Source organism: Melozone crissalis, unplaced genomic scaffold, assembly GCF_028551555.1.
Source record: "Melozone crissalis strain CALT ecotype California unplaced genomic scaffold, PUWL_Pcris_2 ptg000042l_1, whole genome shotgun sequence".
In the NCBI taxonomy this organism is placed as follows: Eukaryota; Metazoa; Chordata; class Aves; order Passeriformes; family Passerellidae; genus Melozone; species Melozone crissalis.
Window position 1 is genome coordinate 4,496,747 of NW_026535820.1, and position 23,745 is coordinate 4,520,491.

Here is a 23,745-nt window from a genome sequence, read left to right on the forward strand (position 1 = left end):
TAGATGGAAAGCAGCCAAGCTTTGTGTACTGGGCTGGGAAATGTCAGGAACTACTAGAAAATCATGAGACTGATGGCTAATTTCTAAACCAACAAAACTTTCTAGTACTCAAAGCACGTTAAAAAGTGCAAGCAAGTCTATGACAGGGGAAAAAAATGAAGTTATTTTTTCAACATCATGTTTATGCCACTCATTTATCATATTTTCATTTGCATAGCCTACGCATAGTGTCCTTTGTTCCTTTAAAAACATTGTTTCTTGAAAATTACCCATCATACTATTCATGCAGTCTTAGAAAATCAGACCCAAAAGTCAAGGACAAGAAATAAACTCTGGACTGACAGATTGCAGTCTGACTGGGGATCAGAGGCAGAAGCGCTACTGGAGGAAGTTAAGGTTCCTTTGTTTATTTATTAAGTTAGAGGTGAATACATATAAAAATACAGGGTCATAATTTCCCTGTGGTCTTTGCTATGGTATGTTATCAGCACAAGACATGTTGTGTAGAGAAATGATTACTGGTTCACTGAACCATAGCAGTTAAAATTGGCCAAAAAAAATCAAAAATGAAGGCTCAGACTTACAAATGGATTCAGATTGCCCCACTTTGGACAAAAAGTTGGTGTCAACTTAGTAGCTTAATTCAGAAAAGAAAATGGTGTGCCCAGACACTTGAATCTCTCAATGTAGAGATGAATTTTTAAATATGCAGCTTCCTTGGCCTCTGAGGATTTGTAACTGCAGAGCGAGGAGCATCCTGGCTGTTTGGCCACACTCACCTCATTCCACCACAAACTCCCAGAATTCTGGGAAAGGCCCAATCACCAAGCCAGGGATTATGACTGCCTAATGCATACAAGAGGGCACTGAGCTCAGGGGCACAAAAACACGTAGCTGTTGTCCAGCTTTGCTGTAGTACCATCCTGCTGTGATGCCCACTTGGACTTCAGCCTCTGTCTCCAACTGCTTTCTCCCTTGCTCTTTACACTCACAATTCCTACACACACACAATTCCTACAATTCTCCAAGGCTCCCATGAGCAATTTGTTCTCCCCAATACACCCATGCCCCTAGTCAAGAGCAGTTCAGCATTACACTGTCATCCCATATAAACTCCTACCTTCTCTGACCGGGCTATTGGGCAAAATCTGGTCAAGAGCTGCTGGCCAGCCAGGAGGTCTGCATGTCCTGCCTGCCCAGCTGCTCTGCACATCTGCACACTCCTCACATCAATGCAATCACAGCTGGCAGCCAGGCTAAACAAAGAATTTCAAAACCTGACATAATGATTACAGAAGGAAGAAGAGCACGAGACTGCTGTTTGCTCCATGCAGTCTGAATGAGCAGGATCAACAAATCATTAAATCTACAACTTCCCTAGGAAAGGTGATGAAAGATGACATCATCTTTTAATGTGACTTGGTAATACGTTACAGTTTGTAATTTGAACTGCAGTATATTGTTCAAAATTCAAGACTCATATCTTTGAGTGATGAATAAGAAGCAATTTGTTGCAGCCGTATACAAAAGAATTTTCTTCTTCCCTAAAAAAAACAAACACAAGTCTCTGTACTGAACTACTTTTACATTTCTTAGAGATTCTCAGGAGCATCAATGCTTAGAAATGCCAAGGAAATAATTTCTGCACAATATCAACTGCCACTCTCTATGTGTACTTTTTGATGCAGTTTCCAGCTACTTTTATCATGTTGCATTTTTTCTATATCATGCCTCAGCTCAAAACTAGAGAGGACAGAACTACTATATTAGAAGCAAATATAAATCTGGTAGTTCCTAAGTCTCAAGTGCTTTTCTTCATAAACTAAGTATCATTCATTTAATGGCTGATGAATGCCTTTAGAAATGTATTTTTCTCTCAAAAGTGGATTTTAGAAACTGGTACAGAAAAAAGAATAAAGTTACTATAAAACCACCTTTCTAATACTTGCAAGTGATTGTGTAGCCACATTATTTTAAGATCATAAATAGTTGGCCCTGATAAGTAAAATGCATTCCACTTTAATCAGTGCAATCAAGAAAAAACAGAGTGCTTCATGGTGCTGAAACAAAAAAAGAAAGCTGACACCAACTGTACTGCTCAGCCAAGGCCTAATTTCATCAAAGAAAAATTGCTTTTCAGAAAAAGCTTTGTTAATTTCTGTAGGCATTTCATTAGCATGATAATAAACCACACTGGGAATCTGTTTTGCTATTTCTATGCTTCTGCTCACAAACAACGAAGATTACATTCCTACATCTATCAATGCTGGAAGCAAACACTCTCAGTTGCCCTGTTCCCTGGAGCTCCATGGTTCCTTACATAAAGTGAGCAGGGGATCCCAAAATCTGCAGTAAGGAACTGTGGAAGTACCATCCAGACTCAATGGTCTTTGATGTCTTTAAAGAAATCCATCGGGAGTGCATGACAAAGAGTCCTGCACAGATATGAAAATATAAGCACTCTGCACCCAGAGCTTCCACTCTAAATCAGGAATTACAGAAATCAATAGGTAATAGATTATTAAAGAGAATAAAATAATACAATACCAAAAAAAGCACACACAAAGCTATTTTGAGTGACACTAGGACAGCCATATCATTCCTCTTGGGAACACAATGAGACAAAAAGAAAACAGCAGAATAGTACTGGGCTACAGCTCAAACATGGATGACTACAAGGGATGAGAAACAAGACATCTGGGTGGAACAAATGAGAACAGCAAAGAAAGCAGGACAGACAAAGGTTAAAGAAGGACATCAAGATTTGAGTGAAAGAAAAAATATCTGTGTGAGGAAAGGGAACACAGAAATCTCACAAGGAAGGAAAAGAGCAGGTAGAGTTTAATAAAAAAAACCAGGGTGACAAGAAAAAGGCAGAAAGATGTCACAGGCCAGGGAATTAACACAGAAATTTCCACATTTCAAAGAGAACCACAGAAAGGAGGGATGAAACAGCAGAAATTAAAAGAATAAATTTGAGGATATTGAATATACTGAGATGGAAAAAGCAGAAAATGTGGTGCTAAGGAAAAAAATGCAGATAAAAAGAATCATAGCATAGTTTGGGTTGGAACAGCCCTAGGAAATAACATGCAATGAGCAGGGACATTTTCAGCTGGATCAGGTTGCTCCAAGCTCCATTCAATCTGACTTCAAATGCTTCCAGGGACTGAACATCCATCAACTCTTTGAAGTTAGAAATCAGACTAATCAAACTATTAATGATGTCACGGAAGTGTGGAAAGGAGTATTGATTCTGGAAATAATATACATATAAAAGTGAAAAGTACTGATGTGGCTCAGGAGAGTAAGGGGGAAGGAAGCATGACCCCTCCAGGACTGGGTACAAGGCTATAAGAAATGGGGACAGTAGCCAAATTTCCTGGGGCTGAAGGAAATTAGACCACTGGTGTCTGCATAGAGGAAGACTATTTGTGCTGAGCCACGTTATAATTGAAGATTCATTGAGGAAGAAAACAAACAGGCAGGAAGAAAAATGAACAGTGTGAAAAAGATCAAAGACTGAATAGCTAGAATGAGTAAATGAAGAAAGGTAGGACAGATAGAGGATCAAAGAAACATTTCCTAAAGCCAACACTAAATCCATAACAATATGTGGGGAGGAGTCAGTTAAAGATGAATAGTTACAGAATTCTTGGAATATTCATCAGGAAGAAGATGGTGGGTATAATCCTCTGGACACAGAAATGTTAATATTTAGAAGCAAAGAGATGCTGTCTTAGAAGGTGACATGATGCAAACAGGGAAATTGTCTTTTATTTCTAAAGCACATTTAGGAAGATGAAAGAAAATAAATGAAAGGAAGTCAAAGAGTACATGACAGGAAAGACTGAAATAATCAACTCTCTTTTTTGCATAAACAAAACCTGAGATTTTATACAAATAAAGCTAAACGTTGGGCAGTGATACAGGCTGGAAAAGGGGAATAGCAGGGCAAAGAATACTGAATAAAATATATTCAGCTCAAAGAGGCATGAAGAAATTCACTGCAGTGTACCCATAGATAGCTTGAAATCACTAACTAAATCAGTGGGCCTGGTGAAGGACATAACCCAAAACAGATGTCAAGGAGTTCTTAGAAAAAATGTCTGGTAAGCAAAGACAATGAATCAAGTGTGACATCACAGTGCTCTACCTTATGTTCAGCATTTTCGCCATTTTCATGAATAGCTTAAATGGTTCAGTGGTAACATTGTCCATGGAACCAAGTCAAGAAGCATTGCAAGAGCTTTGGGGAACAAGATGTGAATTCTGAATACTTAACAAATTGTACAAATGGTGAGATAAAACTTCAGAAAAGAAAGGAATTATCAGTTCTACTTTTAGACATTAATACACTATAAAATATAATGGGATAGGCACCAGTACTGCACAAAATGCTCTGCTCTTCTTGGACAATGAAAAATAATGCTCTCAGAAAAGCCAAACAATCCTGGGATTAGTAGCAGACATCCCATGTTGCAGCACTACAGTAATTATTCTGGCACTGGTAAAATTTCAGCTCTAGACACTTCAGTCATGAATTCCAAGCATTTATTATTGTAATTTCTTTATAAAATTTAATGAGAATGACAAAAGACAGAAGCTCATCAAAACACAAATCCAAAGGACAAAAATAAAATTATAAAATAAGATAAAATAAAAACACAACACATGAAAAAAGGCTGGAAGAGTTTAAAATAAGAGATGGAGCAAAGAGACAACAGTCTTCCAATAAACTATTTTGTTGCAACAAGAACAATAGTCTATTTTTTCTCCAAGTCAGCTCTACTGTCTAATCTGGAAAAAAACAAGTGAGCAAACTATTTTGAACACAAGAAACTCAAAACAGAAGAAAAACTTAATTTTAAAGAAATATTCAATTCCTATAAAGCTTACTTAGAACTAAATTAATTGTTATTAATGCTCAATTTTAGAACAAAATTACATTAAGAAATGCTTAGAATCCGTAATAGAGGACAAACCTAACACTATTTTAAAATATCAGGAAAAGCAATATATAACTCACAGAAATTCCCTCCAGACTTACATATTTGCTATGCCACTACTAGTTTCACATACCACTTTTTTTTTCCACTTTACATTAAAAAAGCCCAAAATATTTTAATTGCAAAAATGTAAATATCGTTAAGCACAAAGGTTAAACTCAAGTTTCTAAAACAAAAATTGACGTGTCTAAGAATACTTTGGGTTTTCAGTTTACTGATGCATATCATGAAAATTTCAAGTAATCTTATGGCTTATACCCCTAAAGACATTTTTTAAAAACCTTCCTTATGTTACAATTTAAGCATTTATAGTGTTTCATCCCAGTAGAGGTAGGTTTTCCACTTGCTGCTATAAACATACAATGTACCTAAGTTCTTTAAGAGTGCAGGAATGCTGTAAAGTGAGGTTAAGTATGTAATTTCAGTTGAGCAATAAATGTCACCTTATTTTATTGCTCTGTTCATGTAAGCATAAAATACTCATCTATGGCTGCCCAGCTAATAATGGATGAAAGCAATGATGTGTCACAGAAGCAGAATTTTGATATTAATAAATAGTGCTTTTAAAGCAGCATCTTCCACTTTCCTTCTAAATACAAGGAGCATTCTCTGTTCTCAAAGAAATTATGGAGCTTCATTTGATTTCATCACCTCAAAAGACAGCTCTGGAAATGAGCCACACAAATTTACTCACCTGCTCCATCATCTACCCACACAAATTTACTCACCTGTTCCATCATCTACGTTCTCCACTTCCATCACTTCTGTGTTTATTCTGCCCCGGAAAAGGTAACGGTGGCCATCTGTAGATGCTTTGCTGTTCTTCAATCTCCTGAAAAAAGAAAGAGCAGAAGAGAATTGTTATTCACTCCCTTGTTCTATGTTTCTGCACTGCTACCTGTACATGCAGCCTCTGGAAACCACTGTAAGGATCACAACACCTTAATACCTGTGCAATTGGACTGTGGAAACCACTGCTGAATGGGACACTGCTGATGGAAATGCAAAGATGCTACAGCTGGTAAAAGCCAGCTGCAAACTCCTGCCTGAATGAGAGCTCATCACGAAGTCTCACTCTGTAAAAGCTCTGCTCCAACACTTGGGTACCTATATGCTGTTGTCTGCCATCCAAGACAAAAAAAAGGAGGGCCTTTCCTCCTAGCTGATGTGGTGCCCCTGTTAGTCTAGAAATTCAGCAAGGGGGTAATGTGACTGAAAAAAACCAAATGAGGACATCTTTGGATAGAAATCTCAACCTACATACGTCAGCATTGTAAGTGGGATTTATGTAGGGAAGAAAGAAGGCAACATCTTTTCTTCCTAATGTAAGAGTTAACAGAGAATTGTAATTAAGGAGTGTTGAAGTTTGTGGCAGTTTCACTGCAATATGTTCCAAAGCACCTTGCATTGCTGTAACTGTTCCCAGTGAAGCCAACGCCTTTGGAGAGCCCCAGTTCTAGACATCTTTTCAGACCTCAGATAAACTAGGGATTACTGTCCATCCATTTTTGCCTACAATATTTAATACTGCATACCAAACAAAGGTCAGTTCCTAAGAATTAAGGATCTCCTGAATTTTGACCTTCATCCACTCCAAAGAGGTAGTAATTTTCAGAAAATTACCTGCCTCTCAATTATTACTTTATTACTGTCTTATGAGTAACTCTATTACACCATAAATGAGAATATGGCTACAAAAATATGCAACTTAGTGGAGGGCAACTTAAAAGATGCTATGTACCCAGCAACTTATTTGGAACTGCTGGACAACAACAAATAGCAGAAAATTTTAAAAGAAGATGTGTCATGTATCCAGGAATCTATCGAATATCTACCCAGGGATATGTATTTAGTGTCTACTCTAAAACAACTCCTGGATTAAAGAGACAAATTTGAGCATCAAGAGGGATATTTGTACACAGGAGAACCCTTATTTCTCACAACATTATCTACAGAAGCTTGTTGCTGAACTAAGGAATTGCTCTTTGGAATGCAGCAAGCAGCAGCTTTCTGGTTGTTTTCTCTGATTACAAATATAAGGCATGAAACTCTTGTATATTTAGAGACTTATTTTATTGCACAAGCTACAATACCAATTTGTTTGAACTAAAAATTCAGACTGTTTACACTTCCTAGAAGAGAGTGAGGCCATCACATATAACCTGCTGTGGAAGGCTGACAAAACAGATTCTTTTGCCCTACACTTCACTACTAAGATCCTACACCCATAAAATTTTTTTTCAAACTGCTTGAATTATATAATTCTCTTTGGTTGGTAAGTTTCTTCTAAAAATGTTAACTTTTATGCTGTGGTTCTTATGGAACACCATAGTCACGATTAGCTCTACTGTGAGAAAAACACATTATTTTTGAAAATAATCATTTACCTGTGCTTTTTTTTGCAGTAGACCAGAAGATTATCAAAAAGAAAAAATATCCTCTCTTGGATATTTCCTGCTGAAATTTTCAGTAGTAGTCCACTTCGCAGCATTTCTGTACACGTGTCTGTGATGTTGGACCCCTAAAATTGAGTGGAAAGAGATGATTCTTTTAGTAAGAACTGAAGTACTTTGCATCAACAAAGGAAAAGTTTCTTATACAAACTCACAAGTATAGCAATTATCTGTAAAGAAAAGTCATGGTAATTGATTGCATTGTAATTATGCAATCGTCTGTAATGATGCTTAATACTAGCTTTGTGAATAGACACAGTTTAATCACAAAAAGTTTCCAAATTGTATTACTTTTGTGCAAAGATCTCTCCTGAAAATCAGGCCAACTCTATCCAGTAACTCCTATCCTCAGTAACTTGATTCAGAAATGTGTGAAAATGGGGCTTTACAAGACATAATCTATGCCAAGATGAAACTGGAAGCTGAAGCAACCTGGGACTTGAACATGACTAAGGGGAGATACTTCTACACTAGATTAGGCTAAGCACAGAAGCAAAAATTAAAACCCAACAAGATATAAAACTTGGGCAAAGCTAAGAGTGGCATGTGCAGCTAGGACAGTCTAGTATATTTCCTCCTAACGTACTCCAAAGACATCAGAATTTTGGTAAGGTTTAGATGTTTAGGATTAAACTTCCAATGCCTCATTTTTGCTTCAAGACAGATCATTCATGTGAAAAGGCTGTCAGGCATTTTCGTAAAATTTAATGAAAGAGAGGCAACCTTAACAAAGGAAAATATTTTCCAAAAACAATATATGAAAAATTCATGGTACTTCTATGTCTTGTAAAGAGAAATTTATCTCACAAGGAAGCCTCCCTTGAATTCTGAGGTGCATTTTGCTGGTCTGAAAAATCATGCTCCTATGGGGCAGAGCTGCTGTCCAAGTGCATGCCCATCCAGACATGCAAGCCTATTGTTAATTTTATTTTCTATTGTGCTGGCTGCAACAAGCACACACCCAGGGTTTGAAGAGTTTCCTGACTTGAGGGAGTCAAATCCAGCTTGGAAAACCTGCAAAAAACCAGGACTCTCCTGTCATCTACACATGTTCTGAATGGTTTAGGCATGTGATAGCTGCAGTTACTTCCTCTTCTTGATCTAACCACAGCAGTCCAAAGAAAAATGGATTTAATTAAGAGCCAAGAAGCAAACACACATTCTGCTCTCACAGTTCTTCATCCTTCTGTCCATCCTTTGTATGTCGCAGCTGTGAATATTGAGCAATAGCTCAGGCTGTCCTAAGGAGAATGCAGTCTGTTTACAGAGATAAGTGAGATTGCACAACCATCACACTGGAACACAATCCAGGTCTCCAAGCAAAGCCACTGCAGGGTCTGTACTAACTAACCACTACAGCTTCCAGCCAGGATCAAGTGATCAAACAAGCCAAAGATGAATGTCACCTATAGCCACTACAGCACATTTCCCTTCCTAAGACAGCATCAGTAACAGCATGCTAATTTTACAGTTTTATTCAAAATCAAACACTGAAACATTTTAAAAGCACACTTAGTGATATAAATTAGGCATAAATTAGGGCTGTGTGTAATGCTTGTTGACTATAATTACAGAAAAACAGGTCACTTATTTCCATTCCATTTCATTGCTTTTGTGTATTAAAGAGTAAACAATATCTTATTCTGTGTTTCAAATTTGCTGGAATAGTACTTACTAACAATTTGCATTTTAAAAGGTTGGATACTTTCTAAAGGGTCTCGGTTTGTTTTTTACACAAAACTTCAACTTGGCAGAAAAATTGTAGCTTTTTGTAAGGAAGCCAAAAAATATCAGCTTAAGGCTTCAGAATTGTACAAGAAGTTTAAGCTTTCTAAAAAAAGGATGGAATTCTTTTCATAGAAAGGATTTTATAAAAAAATTTTGTCTTTTCTTATTGAAGAATTTCATTTTCAGTACAGAAAAACACAACCTTTTCCCAACAGTCCTAACAAGCTCTGCTACTGTGTCATCTTGTCATAAAATAACACATTTAATACATATTTTAAGTATATATAATTCAGGCTACCTGACTTATTTACAATCACCTCATTCATTATTATTCAAGTTTCATGTGACAGTGTGGCAGTGAGGGTCATCTGTCCCACATTATTACCCTTTGTTATCCTCCTAGTTTTGTTCCCTTCGTAGAATACGCTGCTAGGTGATAAAAACAAGGTTCTAGAGGTACTTTTTTCCCTCTGAGACATCATCAGTTCATCCAAAGACTGAACAGTGTCAATGTCACTTCTCAGATACCTTCTGACAAGATCAAAACCCATGCTGGTGTGATTGCAGGTCAGTGAATTTTGTTAGGGCTGTTTTATTTCCTGAAGTCCAAGGGAATAAGAAAACAGGACCAGAAGTCACATCTTGTTGTCCTCCATAACACTGCAAGTGCAGAAAAATCCACTGTCACTCCCCTGCCTATGTAATACTTAGGACTTGCCTGTTTCTAGACTTTAGGTGGGTATGGAGCTGAAATGGAGAAAAATGGAAGTGTATATTATCTGAAACACTGCTGTTTCTACATCTGGGGTGAGCATGGCTCTCCACCACATCCCTTGGAGATTAAAAACATGCCTGAGGAAGGATGAAGCAGAGAGCACACACAAGCACTGCCATGTCTACCGTGCAATTCAAAGGGCTGACAACCATAACAAGCTTTCATGGAGGATGGAGCTACACCTTAGCCCTCCCAGGGGTTCTCACCAGGAGCACCAAGCTACAGCTGATATCCAGCCCAGTAGGACAATTCACTCATCCAGCTCCAAGCTGTCCCTCTCATGGGGTTAGGGTCAAGGCTGCAGTAACAAACGAGAAGTCACCCCCATCTCAGAAGCAGGTCAGACTTTCTGCTGCACAGCTAAAACTGAGCTACACTACCTACAACATCTATGAAACAAGTATTACCAAAGCTTTCTGATACAAATGTGTTTTCATTAAGCATTCACACTGAAACTACCATAGGAATTTCCAATATGAGCAACTTGAACTCAAAAGCAATTTGCTATTTCCAAGTTTTCATGGACATTTAAACTCAGCGCTCGTAAGAGGAGATGGTAGAGCTGCTCAACCTAAATGTAAAATCACTACTACTATGTTATTCATGTCTCTGTATATTTAAAGTACCTGCGAGTAGAAATCATGGGCTATTTTCAGTGAAACCAGTGATTTTGTAATCTGTCAATTTGAAAATGCCATGTATTGTAGAAACAAACCTATTTTAATCATCTTCCAACAAATCACATAAATAATTCAGTTGGGGGAAAAAACAACCTGCAAAGCAGGCTTATACTGTGAATCTAGACTAATTTTGCCTCCATCTGTCCTACTGGGTCACTAAAGACTGTACAGCAATCCTCTTCTGTGGGTAGCACCCCAACCAAGTACTCTGTGCCCTTTGAGGGTAGCTGGTATGGAAATTAAAAGCCCATCAAATCTCGGAGCCTGCTGGCTATTTAGGTATGACTGACTTCTGAAAACCTTTCTGATAACCACAGGTGTCATCTATGATTCTAACTAAGGAAACAGCTCAGGTGAGAGGTCTGAAATGTGGGCTACCATGACCATATCAAAAAATAAAAAAACTGGAAAGACAGAGACTGTATCTCAGGTAAAATATTGCTTGATGATATGGAATCACATCAACAAGTACTATTTGGAATGGAAAGGAACAGAATACCCCATGCTACTGTCACTAAGTGGCCTATGACTCACATTGGGTTGTTCAGCTTCCAGCTTACAACAAATGCAACAATTTTTTCTTCTCTCACTGAAAAATCCAGGCAAATTTTACTGACCGACTCCTTGAGCTGCTGAGCCATTCTCCAACTGAGACAGCCACCTACACAAGTTCTGAATTCAGGCCAATAAATTAAACCACTTAGGAAATTAAGTGAGAAAGTCATCATATTCAAAATCATCTTTCTTGAAACAGATGTTCCTTTTTTTCCACGAATCCGTATTTTTATCATAATAAACACAAGCTACATTTTATGACACTTAAGTATAGGAATTCAAGTCATGCTTTGATCAGATTCTAAAAATAGTCTTTATTTTTTTCCCTTTCCTTCTAGTTGGGGCCAAGCAATGTGCTAAGCATTTCCTTCTGGAAGGAAATCTCCAACAAGTTTGCCTCTTTTATTTTCAGCATTGCAGAAAACCAGATGTTTATTTAATTAAATCCACTCTCAAACATTGCATTCAGGAACTTTTTTTTTTTGTAGTTGTTGTTGGGAATCCTTCAAGTACTGTTAGCTCATATACATGTTCTGGAATTCTTACCATTTCAAGGACTAACCTTATACTATGTCTGAAAAAGATGCACATCTTAAGATCAAGGCAATTTTGCCAGATTGTGCGCCCTGTGGTTGCCATATGATATCAAACCCAATCAGCTAAAATACAATAAACACCACATAACCCTACTGGAAACATCCTATTTTAAGACAATGGCACTCTTTCAGACTTCAAGCCTACGTGAAACCCTAAAATGAAATCTAGGAAGAGGGGAGATGGAAAAAATAAAACAAAAAAAAACAAAACAAAACAAAGCAAAAAAAAAAAAAAAAGAAGAAGAAAAAAGAAACCACCAAAGCTGGTAGGAAATTACTTTGTTACAGAGTAGAGAATACATTCTGAGCACAGGGAAAATAAGTCTTTTTCAAATGGTTATGCCCATACTGTTACCATTCCTTCTTTATTGTTACCTTTGCTCATTAACACATTTCCAAAAGCAACCATATTTCCTACCAGATGTTTTACCTAGAATTCAGAAGAAATTTAAGGCAGGAAAGGGTATTCCCTTTTCAGGGATAGAGGTTTGAGAACAGTAAGTTCTTAACCAACTGATATGACTAATAATGCATTGAGTTAATAACACTGTAACTTTATACTTGAGTGTGTTCATTAAGAAGGATTTGAAAAATATCTATGACTCAGACAATAGAAGCAAGTAGAAGAATTTTAATCACTTTAGTGCAGTAGAAAATTTAATTGAAAAGGTAAAAATAATAGAAGGAATAAAGTGGTGATAGACAATAAGGATTATTTAGCAAATTTCCTTGCCATAAAGTATTGAGCATTTAACTTGCAATTGGTTCTATCATGAGGTTATCACAGAAACATTTAAATGTTGAGCTATACTAACCTTCACAAGGTACTGCTGATAATAGCAACTTCAAGCTAATTTTAAGAATAAACACATTTTCACCTAGTCTAGAGGAGGAGCTGTTAAGTTATGTTAACTAGAGCTCCTCTTCATTTGAACATTTAGAATTTTACTTTCTATTAGTCCTCTCTTTTTTAAAATCCTACAAACAATACGATAGCATTTGCTTTGAATTATTTTCCTTTATTTCAGATGGAAGGTTACAAATAAGTGCAGAAAGTCGTGCCTGAATATGGACCAGCAATTATATCACTTTTCTATTTGCTAAAATTCCTTCTCATGATGCACAGTGAATTTTAGTTGTATTTCATAGTGACCATCCTGTAGCGAAACATTACAGTGCAGTGAGCTCCAGCATGAGATGATTTGCCAGAAATGGAAAAGCAGTTCTTGAAAATGCCTCTACACAAAGAAAAAAATACCTGAAGTGGAACATTTCAAATCACACAATGCACTGAAGAAACATGAAGAATTTTGATTAAAGTAAAATTAGTCACTTAATCCACATTTAGAATGAACCAAATCTTCCTACACTACTCAATTAACAACAAACCACACGTTTGCAAAAGTCCACTGATCATGAGATTTCACATGGAGCATACAGGAGATAATTATGTGGTGTCATGGGTAGTATTTAGGGGGGGGTCTTTGTCCAGATCTCCTTTCAGACAGTGGCTTTTTCTGCCGAACCCTTCTGGATGACAGGGGAGAGCTAAATCCAGTACTGCAGAACCAGAGCACATTCTTAGGCACAGCAAAGTTCAAGAAACAGCAGGTACAGTAGAATCAGGAGGTGTAGGGAGGGAATAAAGCCATGCACAAACTATTTCTTATTTCTGCTTTTTTACCTACTACTACAAATATCTACTTAAAAGTTGTCTATTCTAGTCAGTGTTCTAATTGTTATTTGTCAGACTTTGTGGGGAACTCTCTCAAAGTTCAGACTGGTTTGTCTTGAGGCTTTCTCTGCTTCAGTGTCCCATCTGTGTCCCATGCACATCCCCAACCCTTCCTTTCCTAAGCACCCTACAAAGGAAATTTCCCACTATATAGACTGAGGTCTTTCAGTACCAGACTAACATGCAACAAACACATTTTTCTTGCTACATCTCCCAGTCTGCAAGCCTCCCACAAAGCTCAAAGAGATAAAATCTCTTTCTCCAGTTCTTAAGCAGCTTTCTCGGGAAGAGAAGTAGCATATTTGAGCAAAGTATTCAAAAAGCAAAGGATTGCTTCCAGGTTAAAATCTGCCTCTTAAAAAGCCGGGGTACTTTTGGTTTTTTAAGTCAGTTTTGAATATGGTTACACTGTTTCCTTTATATTTCTTTCATTGAAACTTTGTGTTTGCCTTCTACTCCAGCGCAGTCAGCTCAGACACATCAATACAAAAAAACAACCAAGGGAATTTAAAGATACACTTTTATCTGCACCTGTCTTTCCATATGAACTAATTATGGTGCTCAGAATAGTTAAAAAGGAAGATTTTGATGCTACAACTACTTAATCGTGGCTCTTCTGGTTACTACTTAAAATTCTAACTCAGAACCAGATCTATGGTTACTTCACAAAACTTGGTTGGAGCATTAAAGTTCTTGCATTTGCAAATCATTAAAAAACCCCACAAATCTCATACAGATTCCACTGAATGTGTTTAAATTAGGTTAGCTCACTCAATATTAAGAGACTACCAACAAGCTGACAAAAACTTACAGGTTCAATGCTTAACCAATAATAAACAATAAGCAAAATATTCTTTGATCAGACCAAGTGCTGCTAGGCCAGCATAGACAGCAGTAAAATAAAATCAGCATTTAAATTGGGATTTATAAATGTGTCTGTGTGCACAGATATATGTTAATACAAATGCTAAATAACTATCTTCCCTTGAAGTCTGCTATTTCATACAGTCATGGAAAACTTAATTTACAGAGTAGATCTCAAATGCGGTGACTTCACAGATCAGTGGACTTGACAGAACCTCAGGATCATAAAAACAGTGCAACGCACACTGGTGGAAAGCTGTTACTCTCTCCTCAACAGAGAAAGCAACAAATCATGACAGTAATGGCAGTACCTCCCATCCTTCAACGTGAGACTGCCATTCTTCCAAAAACTCTAATTTTTCCATTTGTCTCTTGGCCTCATTTATGTTGGAACAGACAGCTTTCATGGCCTGGAGAGCTTCCATTAGGGCTGCATAGTCACTGTGCTTCCTTGGAGTTCGCTTCAGTAATTCCTATTTAGACACAGAAAAAGAGGAAAAAAATAAAGGAAAAGAAAAAAAGAAACCAGTCTTTGATCTCTAAAGGTCCATTACAGGAGACTTAAATCAAACCAGCATACAAAAAGAAAATATCCACTCTTCTCTTTTACTAAGCAGAAAAGAGGTAACCCTTCTACAATGCTCCTAGTAGGACACTCAAGAGTAACTAATTATTAACAATACATAATCATCACAACTTTGGAAGAAGTTTGCATTTCAGCTACTTTCTCCTCCAACAATGTTTCTTCATGTTGAGCCTCAAGGTTTGGGTTTGTTTTTTACATTCTGCAGGATACAACTGTCACGAGCAAGGATAACAACTCTGCTTAAACAACCAGTAGATCGCTCATGTCAAAATTAACACCTGCCTTTCTTGCAACTCAGGGCCGAAAACACATTCCTTCAGCTCCACACCATTGTTTAACCTCATGCAATGCAGCAAAGCAGTGAACAATAGCTTAGGTGACTCACTGATTTCAGATGTACTGGCAGCCATGCTGATAAACAAAAGTGGAGCCACCAGCATTTGTTTGAGATTTCCCATCTCAAGCTACCAACTCCCCATTTACAGCTGGGCTGACTGAGAACAGCCTTCAGCAAAGCCCTAACCCTGCTGCCACCACACCCTGTATTTAAATTTTTTTTAATATATTCATTTCATTGCTCTAGAGTAATTCATTAGTCATTTTTCCCTGTTTTATGTGTATGCCTTTCAAAAACAGAATAGAAAAATAACTTCAGAATAGACCAAGGGAACTGTAAAGCCACAGTTATCTCAGATGACTCACACCTCATTGTAATGATTACATTTTTAATCTGTTTTAAAAACTTTTTTATTCTGACCTGTTTCTTACTAGATTTTTTTATGTCATATGCCTCACAACTGGCAACATGGCAAATCAACACTCACACATGCATTGTGAAAAATACTGTCCAATAGTCATTTTTCAGGTAGCTTTTAGAGTAGAATCTGCTCCGGTTTTCCTCTCAGAGTTTGGAACAATAAGCAATACAAGATCTTAATTTGTTAACAATTTGCTTAAAATACTTACTTTCTTTCTTGTATTTTATTTCCTAAGAGGGTAAATTGCAAATCCAGATGTTTGAATATCTACATTTTATCACCACATTATCATTTTTCATTTATTTAAGCTGTCACAATATGATAACAACAAACATATAATTGTACATAAAACCATTTACAGCACCTGTTACTCCACAGTTTTTCTTGTAAAAAAAAAAATCCATTAATATTTTTCATTTTCAGTTTGTTGATGGTAAATTAGCATCATCAAAGTACACCCCCAACAAACTCTGCTATCCCAAGCATTCTAAGCAAGGGCGCGATTGAACCCAGCTGAAATGAGTCTCATTAAACTCTCCCCAATGGCTCACTTCTGCCCAACAATGGGGAGGCAACCTTACAACTACAAGCAGAACAGAGCTAATCATCTCAATCCAGCCAAGCTCCTCAGTTCTTTTAATACTGATGTCAGAAGACTTGCCACCAGCTTTAATGGGAGCAAGGCTGGGTCCAATATCTTAATAAAGAGATAATTCACTGCCTAGAAAGATTGTTCCTGGGGTTCAGAAACATGCTTAGCAACCAGTTTTATACAGGAAGTATAAAGTCCTCAATAAAAATCTGGTGAGTACCTTCAAAAGAAGGGGATACTTGCATATTCTCTGTATTGGCGTCACTAGATATCCCTCCAGGGGTACATCTGTGTTCTTGCGTCCTCCAAGGAGCATGCAGTTCTGGAGAGGGAACGGGTCCACAAATTATTGAAAAATCCCAAGAAAATTATCAGAAATAAAGGCAAAGGCATAGGTATATAGCAGTGTTTGGCTAAAGCATACACAAACTGTGTAAATATATATATATAAGGAGGGAGGTTTGCAAGACTGTCAAAAGCACAGGCTTGAACACATGCACAGGCTATCACACATGACAAGGAAGTCAAAAAGGCAGAATGCAGGCCTCTCACATTAGTACCTTCTTCATCCAGTCTGATGAAGAGGACTTTTTCTTACAGTTTGAAACTAAAAAACAGCAAAAATGCTCAAAATATGCTTTCAGACTTCAACAAACAAAAATAAAAATATTTCAGGGTGACCACTACAGCTGACACTGTTTCTAAAAAGCATTTGCAGCATTAAGTAGTATCAAAGATGGTTTGAATGTTTGAATGTGGCCATCCTAATACACACCTCAAAGAAAAATGTTCTATTTTCATGCTTCTATATTTAAATTTGATGTGCAATGAATAAAATATCCTGAAGTTATGGGCAAAAGGCTATTAAAAAATTTTGACAAGACATCTGATTATGGAAGCGGAGAGTAAATTAAACAGTAGGTGGAAGTACCCAATAAAAGTAGCTGAGAGAGAGAAAAGAATAAGGGCTTTTGGGAATAAGAAAACACACAAAGCACATCCCAGCAAATATTTGGAATTGCTGGAATTAAAGTGTAACTACAAAAAGACCTAAAGTAGTAATTATTTTATGGAGAGATCAGAAGGAATTGTGATGCAATGGCATGAGATAATCTCAGCTTCAAAGAAGAAGTTGTCTAAACTGAGGACACTAAAGAAAAGCAGTTTAAGGCAGCCAGATGAGATGTAGACACAGGCCACAGATCTGGATGCGGACACATTGTTGATGGAACAGAGGCTGCACAACTGGCTGGCCACTCAACACACCTCTCCTACAACCAGTGCTGCTGGGGGTGTCCACACCCACTCTTAAGTCTCTGCTTTGTACTCATGCTTAACCAGCTTCTGGCCTATCTTAAAGGATGCTTTGGCCTAAAGGATTTCACTTCCAAACACAAAAGCTTTACTGATAAAGACCAAGTAAGATAATGGCAATGCAGACTATAGTTGTTACAACTGCCTCTATACTCAAAGCCTCAAAAGTTCTGGTTTCAGCTCCCAGTAATTTATAGATAACCACAAGTCTAATAACCTGAATCCTTTGATGTGCCCAGAAGGCATTGACAGTGCTTTCAAATCATGCCCTAAATCCATGAGGGACCTAAACCAGATGAGAAAGACCTCTGCATGCAACCCAGAGCACCTAAAACAGACACACCATGAACTGCCACAATGGCACACTTGGCTTCTTTTATCACAAAACAAGCTCTTTGCCATCTTTCTCCAGTATTTTGCTTTTTGCCTCTGTAGTCAGCATTCACCCTTTCTTCTTGAGTCTGGCCATGCTGCTCCCAATACAAGAATCACATGTATGAAACTCCCCAGTCTGGGACAAAGTGACAGATATTGTGTCAACCACTGAGGAAAAATAGAACAATTTTGAAGCAGTTTTTAACTGTGAATCACCATTTCTGTGTAAGAGATTCTTAGCAAAAAGGCAGATGGTGCCTCATGTCACACAGTATCTCCCACAATAAGGAAATTCCCAAACTGCTCGTTAACTTGGCTGTAAGTAAGTGCAGCTGGGGAGTCAGCTCTGGTATCTTTCAAAGCATCAGTGTGATGCAATAGGACTTCACCAAGAACTCTGTCAACAGCAGTAGTGCAACCCTACTGCATGCTAAAAATAATTAATAAAATTAACTGAAGACTTGTGATACTGTCAGTGTTGGCAGAATCTTTTTTCCTCAAACACATCTGTGATGCTTTGCTGAAAGGGTCATTTGTTCTCCAGTCCCAAAACACAATGATCAAATCTGATCACTCCAGAATTTGATAGCATATCCATGGACACTTGCTCAGGTATTTAATTTTCAATATAGTAGACCACTCATTTCAAAGCTAACCTTTTTACCACAGGACACCATGGAGGAAACTCAAAAGTCATTCCACACTGAATCCTGTTTTTAACAGCTAAAGTCAACTATTAGCAAACTCAGTATTTACATGAAAATTTGTTTTGCTGTAGAAAAACCATGAGGACTACCGGACTTAACATTTTCAAACCCCTCCTTACTTGTCTTATAAAGTGAAAGACTACTTGTGGAGCTGTTTCTTTCACCTTGGATTAAGTCAGCATCTAAAATTCAAATGGCTACTTGATGCATAACAAAAGATGTTTCTGTCTGCAACAGCACTGGCTACAGTAGCAGAATGTGGACATCCCCTTCAGAAGTTCTGCTGAGTTCTCCAGCTCCTACCTACAATTCCTTTCCCTATCACTCCTCATCTATTTTATCCTATTCTTTGCCCTTTCTGAGAGTCACACCCTTGTATCCCAGCCAGTATCTTCAAGGTACACTGCCTAATTCTGTATTACCCACAGATCCAAGCACAGCAGTGAAAATACGATTTAACCACCCCCTTCCTCTGGAAACACCACCCCCACCTGAAATTGCCTGCTAACCACTTGCAGGTGTGCTTGTACTTGTTACATGGTGGAGGTGAAAAAAAAATCTAAAAAATACAAAGTTAGAAACACCAGCTCAAAGTTTATTTACCAAAAGAAACGTCCGCACTGTTCTTATTTTGTTCAGGTCAAGAAGAACTTTCTGTGCCTTCTCGTGGTTGCTACAGTACTCATCATAGATACGGAATTTCTCTTTCTGCAGAAACAAAAAGAGACATTGTTTTTAACTTGTCACTTTGATTTTTTTTAATTAATAAAACATGGAATGAACTCTTTGTAAAGCTAATATGGCCTTCATTCTAGAAAGTCAGCTCTTCTTCATACATTTATTATTTGAGGTCTAGTCTCAAATTATGAACAGTCTGGAAGCACCACTTGGGAATTTCAAACACATTCATAGAAAACAAGGTTGAAAGGGACCTCAGGGATCATCTGGCCCAACCTCTCTTGGCAAGAGCATGGTCTAGACAAGATGGCCCAGAGTCCTGTCCAGTGGAATCTTAAATGTGTCCAATGTTGACAAATCCACCACTTCCCTGGGGACATTATTCCAATGGCTGATTGTTTTCACTGTGAAAAATTTTTCTTTGGTGTCCAATTGGAATTTCACCGGGAGAAACTTGTACTCATTACCCCTCCTATTATTCACGTCAGTCTGTAAAATGGGAGTCTCCATCTTTGTAGCCACCTTTTAAATACTGGAACGTATGATCCATATGAACCATGATCATCCTTGTGGTTCTTCTCTTAAACCTGTCCAGACTGTCCACATCTCTTTTGCACAGCAGGGACCACAGAATTCCAGCTGAACAAAGAACTCCAGCTGTGGCCTGACAAGCACTGAGCAGACAGTGATAATGATCTCTTTATCTCTGCTGGTGATACTCTAACTGTTGCAACCCAGCATGTTCTTGGCTTTATTTTTATTGTCACAGCAGCACACTGTTCAATCATATTGGGATGGTGGTCCACCAGAACATTGAGGTCTCGTTCCACAGAGCTGAGCCCCAGCTGGGTGGATCCCAGCCTGTGATGCACTCCCACAAACAAACAGAATAAAAACATACATGAAGAAAATGCAAAATGAATGTTGACATTATTACCCAATTTGCTGCTAACACTTGTTTTCAAATATGATCCATTTTTCTGCAAAGCTAAAAACTCATGTTACTCAACTTCTGTAAATTGTTTCCGCTAACCATTAATAGATTTCTCCTGCCACAATGAATAATTAAAGACTTAACAAACAAATAGGACTCTAACCAGAGATAACAATGAAACCTGGACTTTTTGTTAGGTCTACAACTGAAAGCAAACCAATTTGTCTTCATTTTGCAGAGCTCTGTAACAGTAACATCCTTGTTTTGCTCCAACAGGAAAAATAATACTCCTAAAAACCAATAACTACAGGACATACAAACACACTTGTTTGTAGAGGTACTGCAGTTGCTGGAAATAAAATGTCTTCACAATCCAGAACCATGGAGGTATTTGATCCAGTATATACAATTCTTTACTCAATATTCACATTTTTGCATAGCACTAAGGGGGAACAAAAAGATAGTACTACTCTTGCTGCATGCAACCTTGTACCTCCATCTGACACATAGGAACAGCTTTGCCCAAGTTGCAGGGCTCAGTTTGTCAGCCTGAGCTGATCTGGTGAATGTAAAAATGATGAGATACCAAAAGTGTCATTTAATATGTTATTTCTTCGCTGTCCTCCCATCTCTTTCTTTTTCTTGGACATGACAGTAACCAAGAGATGAACTTCAATATGCAATCCAGCCATAGTTAGGCTTCATGACTATGCACACTTATCATAATGATTGTAATTAATAAAAGCAAAAAATAAAAGAAAGACATGGAAAAAAGGCTGAAATAAAAGATAGCGTACATAATTCAGAAAGCAGGTTCCAACTTCATGCTGTGCATTGGGTTCTGGCTGTAAACAGTCCTCCACAAGGGATAGGAAGTTTTTGTGAACTGCAAGAATATCTTCAATATTTGAAAACAACATCTGCAAAAGAATAAAACATACATAAGTGAAACATCAGATACAAAACAGAAGAAAAAAATGCAATTAGGAGACCAACCTTAACTGTTTCTTCTGTGACATTTTTATCCACTTTGGCTGCAGCACATTGGATCATCCGGTGAAGAAAAGCCTGCATGAAACAAGACAAATAAGGAAAAAGTTATTTCAGGAAGATTTGAACAACTTCTGGCATGTTATGCTTTAATTTGTTTCCCAAACTGGATATAGAGCCATATCAGAATATTATTCAAAATCTAAAACAAGCTCTTTATTTATAAATAATTTAGTAGTCCTGTTATTCTAACATGTTAGAAAGACCTATCTACACAGTGTTAAAAAGAGTAAAATATTAATGCAGCTGAGAAACTGAACATTCTCTGAAGTACTATTTCCATCCTGCACTCATATTACAATCAAGCAAGAGAAAAATTTATTAATTTTCAAAATCTCACTCTATTACTTTACAAATTGAGCACAAGACAAGCCAAAATAAGATGCTAATTTCCAAATTAAACTAATCAGGAGATACTATTACGTCATGTTACTTTTACCATAGCAACCAAAAGTCAGATTTCAGACATATTAACAATCAAACTTATTTTAAAGTAAATTGGCTTAAACAACAGTCAGCTGCACCTGGTTTTGCTTAACGAAAACTCTTCTGTCTTGCCTCCCCAAGAACCTAATCCCCAGTGATCAAATCAGAAATTAGTAATACCACCAATGAAATACCAAAATTGTAAGTTTTCTTTCATTTTACATTCAAGAACTGGACACAAAAAGATTATGTGTACAGAAAGCAATTCCTAAAGAAATAAATGTCTCAAGTACAGAGAGCAGAATTAATTTTCATTAATCCCTTTCATTGCAAAGATATTGGTACGTCCTGAAAAGTATCTACAAACTGTAGACTAAAATCTTACATTGATAATTCTTCACACAGACATGCATATTCTTCAGTCATTAAAACCTGGCACCATGAGTGCACAAACGTCATGTCTTTCATAACCATTTAGCTCCGAGTCACTGTGCATTGTACACTGTACATGAGCTCATCTAAATTCTGGCGTGGTGCAAATTCCATAAAAGAGGCAATAAATAACCCCTGTGTGGAAAGATAGCAGTCACAGCAGCCCTTCTTGCCCTCTGCTGGGACTTAAACATTTTCATTCCCAAGCAATGCTCCTTTCTCTGCTGAAGAGGACTATGTAACTGGCATTACACATTTTTATTACTGAAGAGTCAAATCTAGTTATCCAGGACATAAACTGAATTAAGTTTGGAATACTGCCAGCACACTGTATGTTTCCTATCGCTCTCTACAGCGATGTAGATTTTCTAGTTCATTAAACCCGTCTTTTTCCTGACTATTTGTGCTTTCTTTTTAATGTTTTACTGGTGCTAAAAAAATGCCATTAACTCATTTGCAGCAGTTAACTGATCGTGGACGACAGCCCTTTACATCATTCCTCGCTAAGAATATCCCCAGGGGTTATGGCAAATTTGCTGCATATATTATCTGTACAATCAATCCCATAAAAAGTGAAAGCCTGCATGACTTTAGTTAAATTTTGGAAGTTTTCACTAAACCATGCAACACCATTAAATATGCTTTAGAATCAAAGAGGAAAAAATAATTACAAGAACTACCTCTGAAACTCACATCTATTTTTACTATCTGTAATATCTCTCTGTTCACATTATTTCCCCATAGACCAAACACACTGCTCATCTGCACTTATGTTATCTAAGAAGATCTTCATTTCCTGTAACTCTGAAGGAAGGTGAACATTGAGCTGGCTGATAGTGAAACTAAGAAGGAACTGAGAGCTGAGGCATGAGTTATTCCCAAGTGATTCAAGATGCTAGATGGGAGTCAGGAGGTCAAGAAGAGAATATATCAGCTGCAATAAACAATTGTCCAAGCAGCACTGTCCCAGACATCCCATCTGCAGAGGTTATCAGAAAATAAATCCAGGAAAATCCAAACTTTTGCAGAGCCCAGACACAAATCACTAATTAAGGTAGGGAGGTCTGGGACAACTTCAGTCCCTTCCTGCAACTTCTTGGAAGCCCCTGTAATATTTTGCTGTACTCATTCTGCAGGGGTGGTGTAGTCATGAGGCCAGTTTTTTCCCTAAGATTTGCCACCTGTTCACAGTATCACAGCATCATGGAACAGCCTATGGGTTGGAAGGGACCTTAAAAACCATCTAGTCCCAATTCCCCTGGGCAGGGACACCTTCCACCACACCAGGTTGCTCAGTGCTCCATTGTTCTCCCTATCAATGCAGATTTGCTTCCTGAAAAAAGATCATTGTGCTGTGTCTCAAAAAATCAATGCATGTGACAATTTGAGTTTTTCAAGCACATACATAAAGTTCTACAAACTGCATATATTGCAAAGTAATTGGAATAATTCATATTTCCTAGAAGAGTAGTGTTAAGAGAATCAGGGGAGCAGAGGT

The 23,745-nt window shown here is 37.6% G+C and overlaps 1 protein-coding gene across 1 annotated transcript in view; it reads right to left on the reverse strand.

The window, feature by feature from the left end:
* PREX2 (phosphatidylinositol-3,4,5-trisphosphate dependent Rac exchange factor 2) overlaps window positions 1-23,745 on the reverse strand; it is a 166,250-nt gene that overhangs the window by 100,463 nt on the left and 42,042 nt on the right. Inside the window, exons 3-9 of the mRNA XM_054285170.1 lie at window positions 21,336-21,407; window positions 21,137-21,259; window positions 19,331-19,435; window positions 16,552-16,653; window positions 14,707-14,868; window positions 7,397-7,530; window positions 5,738-5,841 (exon numbers count right to left, since the gene is read on the reverse strand). Of these exons, the coding sequence (XP_054141145.1) occupies window positions 5,738-5,841; window positions 7,397-7,530; window positions 14,707-14,868; window positions 16,552-16,653; window positions 19,331-19,435; window positions 21,137-21,259; window positions 21,336-21,407 (802 nt within the window). The remainder of the gene's footprint in view (window positions 1-5,737; window positions 5,842-7,396; window positions 7,531-14,706; window positions 14,869-16,551; window positions 16,654-19,330; window positions 19,436-21,136; window positions 21,260-21,335; window positions 21,408-23,745) is intronic.